The sequence below is a fragment of the Archocentrus centrarchus genome, chromosome 11 (genome assembly GCF_007364275.1).
Source record: "Archocentrus centrarchus isolate MPI-CPG fArcCen1 chromosome 11, fArcCen1, whole genome shotgun sequence".
Taxonomy (NCBI): Eukaryota; Metazoa; Chordata; class Actinopteri; order Cichliformes; family Cichlidae; genus Archocentrus; species Archocentrus centrarchus.
The window spans coordinates 24,772,548-24,779,889 of record NC_044356.1 but is presented as its reverse complement, the minus strand read 5'-3'; the positions used below and the strand labels follow the sequence as shown (position 1 = coordinate 24,779,889).

Here is a 7,342-nt window from a genome sequence, read left to right as displayed (position 1 = left end):
GGGGCTCTACTGAGTCAAACCTGCTTCACATTCATTTTCATGCTTTATTGTTTAGTTTGTTGTAACCTTGAATGTCTCCTGAAAGTGATTCCTTTCTGATGCTGTTATGAAGTTGGTATTCATTTATGCAAATATCCTGCCTCTCACCCTGCGGAAGCTGGGATAGGCCCCACCAGCCCCCATCCTCAAAAGGATAAGGGGAAGAAAATGTGTTTAAGGTCACACTAAAACAGAACATAAAATACCCGGGTCTCTCCACCTGTTGGTTTGAAAACTGAAGAAGCATTTTGGATGAGAGGTCATATGTCTTCAAGAAACAAAAAGAAGTCTAGTCGCCCTTTTTCCAAGCTACAGAGGGAACATAAAATGGCACCATTACATAATGATAACAATACATCATCACTGTCCTCTGCAGCTGAGTTTGCTACTGTGAACAACTGATAAATATTGGGGTGTGTGGGACATGAAGTTTTCTTTTTCTTTTAAAGTGAGGCATAATGGAAACATTTTGAAAACTTCTGATATAAACAGAAGTTTATCATATCACGTGTTCTTTGTTTGCTTGTTTTTCAACTGATTGCATTTGAGTTTATCTTGTTTGTACCTCACACTTGGAATGTCCAAAAGTAAGTAAGTTGTTTATTCTACTGGCCCTGTCCAGTTCTGTCTGTCCTGTGTTCTAGCAATAAAAGATAAATAACGTTCTATCAGGAGTCCTGCTTTGGGGACCTCACCCTGCCTGCCACAGTGATTCATGATAGTGTCAACAATCAGCTGTTCAAGGATGAGATTGCAAAATTGTACTTTGGATCAAAGGGAATTTTTTTTTTTGCAGAGCTTCTTATTTAAATGTAGCTGTGCTTCATGAGCCTCATTTCCTCTGCAGAGAAACAAGCTGTAGAAGATGGTAACACGTTTGATTTTGGTGGGTCTGCTCTCCCTCTGCAGCCCATCTTCAAGTCAAGGTATGATACTATGCAGTATGATTGGGCTTAATGTATGCAGCTCGCTGTGTATGTATGACCATATATGCTTGTTTTATTTCACTACTTCTGTGTGGTTAAATGTTTCTAACATTTGAGAATTTGTTTTGTACACGTACATTTTTCTCTGTCTTGTTTTTCTGTTCTTCAGAATGTAATCGAGCGCTTGTGGAGAACATGGATTTCCCAGGATCAGACATAACATTTCTCTACTCTCCTGATGTGAAGCACTGTCAGCTCCTGTGCACTCAGCACCCCTCCTGCTCCTTCTTTACCTTTGTTCGTCCTGATTGGACCAGAGATGACCGGTATGACAGGCATAGATAAGTTGTTCTTGTTTATAAAATAAAAAAGTGATCTACAGTATTTAAATTGCCGAGCACTGAAAGTAAATTTATCACATTGCCAGACTTGAAGGTTTAACATCATATTTAATTTTTTTTCTCATATGTAATCATTTCTAGTTTTGTCATTAGTCATCAGAATACAAAACTTTGGCCCTGTTTTTTTTTTTTTTTTTTTTGGCATGGCAAATCATCCGAGCTCATCAAAACTGCTGAAAAATATTGGGATTGCAGTGAAATTCAGGTTATCGTGTAAAGCAAACACTTCAACTAGATTCAGTGATGGTGATAAAGTTGGGCAAACTCTCAGCAATCTCATTCACATTTCCTTGAACGTTTGCAGTGCCATCTTCTGGCCGCCACCAATGTCTAAACTGGTGGCTAAAACTGGGTGCAAATGCACATATTATGGCTCCTTCTACTTGGATAAATGACAAACATTTGTCGATCTCTGTAGCACTTCCACTGCTACCTCAAATCCACTCCCTCTGGACAGCCCAATACTCAGACTCCAATACAGGGTGCCACATCTGGCTTTTCTCTAAAAGCCTGCACTCGGGACCAAAGTAGGCTTACAACTATTAAACTACTAAAAAAAATTTATTAAAAAAAGTAATTCATAGTGTATGTTCACTTTGTGTTCAACTTTGCACGCTTGTGTTTTCTCTACCAGAGCCTTGTCTGTCTGAGGTGTATCAAACGTGGACTTTCCAGGGGCAGACTACAGGTTCTTGTTCACAGCTGACTCTAAGGAGTGTCAGAGAGTCTGCACTCAGGATCCTGCATGCCAGTTCTTCACTTTGCACAAGAGAATTTCTCCAACAAGGAAAACCAGGTAAATTTGGATTAGGATAGCATAGATATGGATAAAATAGTGCTCAGTAAAAACTTTTTTAAAGGCTTTCCAGAAATTTGTATCACAAAAGTGAGTACACCCCTCACATGTCTGCATTTATTTAAGTATATCTTTTCATGGGACAACACTGACAAATGACACTTTGACACAATGAAAAGTAGTCTGTGTGCAGCTTATGTAAATTTATTCTCCCTCAAAATAACTCAATATACAGCCATTAATGTCTAAAATAGCGGCAACAGAACTGAGTACACCCCTAATAGACTACACTCGTGAATGTCCAAATTGAGCACTGCTTGTCATTTCCCCTCCAAAATGTCATGTGATTCGTTAGTGTTACTAGTCTCAGGTGTGCATAGGGAGCAGCTGTGTTCAGTTTTGTAGTACAACTCTCACACTCTCTCATCCTGGTCACTTAAAGTTCCAACATGGCACCTCATGGCAAAGAACTCTCTGAGGATCTAAAAAGACAAATTGTTGCGCTACATGATGACTGTTATATAAGCTGCACACAGACTACTTTTCATTGTGTCAAAGTGTCATTTTTGTCAGTGTTGTTCCATGAAAACATATACTTAAATATCTGCAGAAATGTAAGGGGTGTACTCACTTTTGTGATCCACTGTAGTTTTCTTTCCATCCATCCATAATTCACAAGAGACTGACTTTAACAAGGAAGAAAAAAAAAATAGCCAAGCTGCAACATTCTGGACCATACATTTCCCAACATTCAGCTTGATGAAGCCTGTTTGCTGTCCATGGATGTTTCACATTAAAATTGTAGTTTTCATGCTGTTATTAAATAATACAATTTCTTATTCTGTTTAAGGTATAAGTGTCACCTTAAATTCAGTTGGAATGTAGCACGGACTCCTATTATTGTAAGAAAGGCTGGTGCAACATCTGGATTCTCCCACAAAGTACACCAAACTGAGTACTTTGACAAAGGTACGCACACAGCCAGCGCTTTCTCCCCACCTCCTGTCTGTGCATGTTTTCCTAATGTATTTCCTCTGTTATATACAGAATGTCAGAGAAAGCTTTTTCCAAGCACTGACATCCCAGGAAATGACTTCCTGTCGCTGCCTGCTGTCTCTCCTGAACACTGTCAGATTCTGTGCTCGGCTCATCCACGCTGCACCTACTTCACTCATAACAGGTGTGTGTATCTGAGACGATGTCTCATCTCAGAGTGAAACAATTTTTTTCCTCATGTGTCTAACAGGCAGGCAGTTCAATAAAACTATAATCAGGTGCAGAATTATAGTTCTATATCTGTAAAATGTCAACATTTTACAGACCCTATTTATTTTTGCTTTCATGTATTTTTTTTAGGTATAGCTTCATTTGTTATTTGAAGAACAACCCAGATGAAATGGTCACCAGTGCAACAGAAGCAGGTACTTCAGGACTGCCACACCGTTCCTGTCAGCTTGATGGCAGTAAGTACCACAAATCAACCCTCAGTGTTGTGCATAAACATGTTGCAGTTCTTTTGTCAGTGAACGATAACTGAATACAAGTATGAATGAACAAGGTGGCGAAACTGTTGCTAGCCATAACATTTATTACTATCGCTCTGTTCATGATGTGTGTATGATGCACTGTAAATAATACAGCCTGGCAGCAATGCAAGCGCACAGGTGGTTCACCAGCAATACTGCTGAAGCCTGTCCAGGTACACATAAGGAGGAGGAGGAGGAGGAGGGTTTTATAAGAAAATCAGCCAAGTTTGCTGGCTGAGAAACTCTTAATTCAACCAAGCTGTGCCTGCTGGGACTGAAAAAACAACTTGCTAACAAGTCACACTGAGCCGATGCATGCAGGGATTGATGCTAACAAAAACAATGCATGGTGTTTTTTCACTACATTTAAAATAATATTGTACAGTACATTAATATACAATGAATTGTGATTGGGGTGCATGAATGTGTGGAATTCTGAACACAAAAAGAAGAGAAGGCAAACCTTTGTGTGAACTAAGCTAAAACTGCATGAAAGGACATCTGACCTGAAGTCTCACCTTTCCGTGTTCTGCATACTCCCACCTGCAGCCTGGCTGAATAGATTTAAACATCAGTTTGTCACTTGGTCTTGTGGTCAATTCTTTTCATCCATCCAGTGGAAATGTCTCAGTACATGCTAGATGGTTTGAAGAAGATTCTCTACAGATTTATATATGCTGACTAATAGCAGAACAATTATACATCAACAAATGTCAGTCACTGTAATCACATACAGATATTTTATGTATCCATCACTTCAGTATAATGTCAGTGTATGTGTTTCTAACAGACTGGGCTACAGTGGCTCACGAAGGAATAGATTTCAATGGTTCTGACATTCGCTATGAGGTGGTGGATGATGCAGAAGCATGTCAGAGGAAATGTACTGAGGATCCTCACTGCCAGTTCTACACCTACGCTGATGAAAACGTCTCTGACCGCAATTATTGGTAAAGCATTTCGAAGGCTTATGTGCAGACTTAATTAAATCCAAATATTTTCAATTTTAAAAGAAAATTAGCAATTTGGGTTATAGCCAGAAATTATGTCACATTTATTAATCTGTTGTAGATACACTTTTTGTAATTTGACCACGGCTGTATTTCTAGCGTCTAATTTAAAATGTTGACTTTGTGTTGTAGGCATCGCTGCTATCTGAAGCGTGTCATCACCATGCCTGCGCCTCCCAAAGTTACCAAAGTCACCAATGCTTCATCGGGTTTCTCCCTTAAAAACTGTTTTTAGGAGGAGACATATATGTGAACATGTGTGAAATGAGGTTCAGACTCCACAACTGTCAGCCTGCCATATAAAAACTCAAATCAAGCTGCCTAGACATCAAACTCTAACTGTATTCTGCTGCTCTAATCATTTCAAACATGACTGAGGTGTTTATTAAAACATTTACTAGACTTCTAACAAAGGCAGGAAAAAAAGAACCACTCACTGATGGAGCTCGGAGTATTCTGCCTGTGAGTGGAATCCAACAAACCAAAACACAATCATTAGTGGTTGTTGAAGCTGTATCATCAGAACTGCCATGTTTCTCATTTCCATTGCCCTGCTTGTGCTAATGCAAATGTATGTTGACGTGTGTATTAATTCTTTAAATGTGGACAATGTCTAAATGTGAAGTCTGCCAATAAAATGTTTTGGGTGTGTGAGTAAATACGTTTGTTTGCATTCATTTCTGCACAGCTCTCAATGTTAGAGTGCAAAATTTTCACCCCTAGATGTCAGCAGATTGCAGACTGCAGTCAACTGAGCTCTTTTTTATTATCGCTCCCCAGGTGTAGGACAAACATGTTGTAGTCAACCAAGACAGCTCAAAAACATTAATTTAGACTGTACCCCGTAACGGCCCACGTGTTTCTACTACTGTTTGGACCAGATCCACCCTGGAGTTTTTCCCTATCTGTGGAAGGCTGTCAGTCAGACCAAAGCTGTCAATGCAAGATGAAGTGTCCATCAGTGAAGCTCACTTCTGACTGACAGCCATACTGAGGTGAGCTGTTGGAGATACCCTGAACTCTTCTGTCAGTAAACTCTCCTGCCAGCTTGTCAGTTGTCCAGAGATGGGGGTCGCATGTCTCATCTGCTGACAAGTATTTGCAACAATATTGAGAATGAATAAGCATGTTTATGCACGTTTTTGTGTGTTAGAGCCCTGATTTCAGTTCAGGAGCTGAGACGTGGGTTGAAGTGGATGACATTTTATTAAGATGCCATTGGTTCCTTTCCTTTACATTTTTGCTTCTTTAGTGAAGGGGGCCTCTTCTCCAACAATAAAACATAGACATGATCCTTCATATCTTGAGTCTGAAAGTACAGACATGAATTTAAATATTCCATCAGGCAAGCAGACTCCCGCGAGTTTGATTTTACCTAATCGTAGGACTGTGTGTTATGTCCAAACATCTCCATGTTGCTCTCCTCTGTCTAAAGGACATTGTTCCAGAAGTCTTGTGGTTTTGTCAGATGCAACGTTGCAAACCTCCGCCGTGATGCCATGTTCTGTTTAGAGAGAAGAGGCTTGCTTCTGGCAACTCTTCCAAACAAGTCACGCCTGTTCAGTCATGAATTTTAACATTTAACATGTTAACTGAGGTCTGTAGATCCTGAGGTGTAGCTTTTTTGTTAGTTTTTTTTTGCTTTTTTTTTTCTCTTTGAGTATTGCGTGGTCTGAGTTTGAGGGTGAATTTGCTGGAATGTCGACTCCTGGGAAGTTTGTGGTATTGCATTAACACGCCTGAATGCACCATTACCCTCTTAATTCCTAGTAAGGGTGTACTTAGTTTTTCACAGGACTGCATGGAGTCACATGACTGTAGATGGGGGAATGTTCACTTATTGTGCAGTTACAGTATTCATTCATTCATTTATTCATAGAACTTTACACAAGCTGAAGACATCGAAAAGTAAAGTTAAAAAGGCCGGAGAAAAGGCATTACACTCATCAAGACTGCAAGACATAAATGCATGAATTACACGAATCACAATAATAAAAAAATAATGCTGTTAAATCACAGTCTCATGTGTTATGTTACTGTTGATATCTGACAAGAAGGGAAAAACAAAAATCACTCACCTTTTTTTTTTGATCAGCTTTTCAGAGCCTTCAGCGTTAACAGTTGAATCCTCAGAGAAATGCACATTTTGTTTTTAATTTAGAGACTTTCTTCTGAACATCAGGAGCTTGTACCTCTTTACCAGTAACACTGTTGACTGACAAGGCTACAGCACTACGTTCATTCAGAATCAGCAAAAAAGTTTACAGTCTATACAGCAAAATCAATGTCCTGAATCTTGAAGAAACCTCGATGTAAACAGAGAATATAATTGCCAGGCAGAAATTCTGGATTAACCATTTCTTGTGAATTTTAACCATTTACAAGTATCTTTGAATTATTGGTCTATATTTATGTGAGTTAGCCATTTATGCATTTTTACTATCTTTATGCTTCAGTTCATCTTTTCTTACATTTTGGTTTAAGGACAGGGATCTTTGCCCCTACATCTTCTTCCTTGATTTCTGCATCTTTGTAGTTTTAACAGCAGAGGGCACTAAATTATTTGGATAAACCGCTGCTGCTCATACAGTGCTCAGTCTATTCTTACTAGGACGTTTAGTTTTCAGTGGAAATGCTGTGGGGA

The 7,342-nt window shown here is 39.3% G+C and overlaps 1 protein-coding gene across 1 annotated transcript; it reads left to right on the top strand.

Annotated features, from left to right (window-relative positions):
* The first annotated feature begins 715 nt into the window (after positions 1-715).
* Positions 716-4,973, top strand: LOC115787701 (coagulation factor XI-like). Its single transcript, XM_030740482.1, has 7 exons — positions 716-965; positions 1,135-1,304; positions 2,999-3,131; positions 3,210-3,342; positions 3,519-3,625; positions 4,479-4,638; positions 4,831-4,973. Exons 1-7 carry the CDS (start codon positions 905-907, stop codon positions 4,931-4,933), a joined length of 867 nt encoding a protein of 288 aa, XP_030596342.1. The 5' UTR covers positions 716-904; the 3' UTR covers positions 4,934-4,973.
* The last annotated feature ends 2,369 nt before the right edge of the window (positions 4,974-7,342 follow it).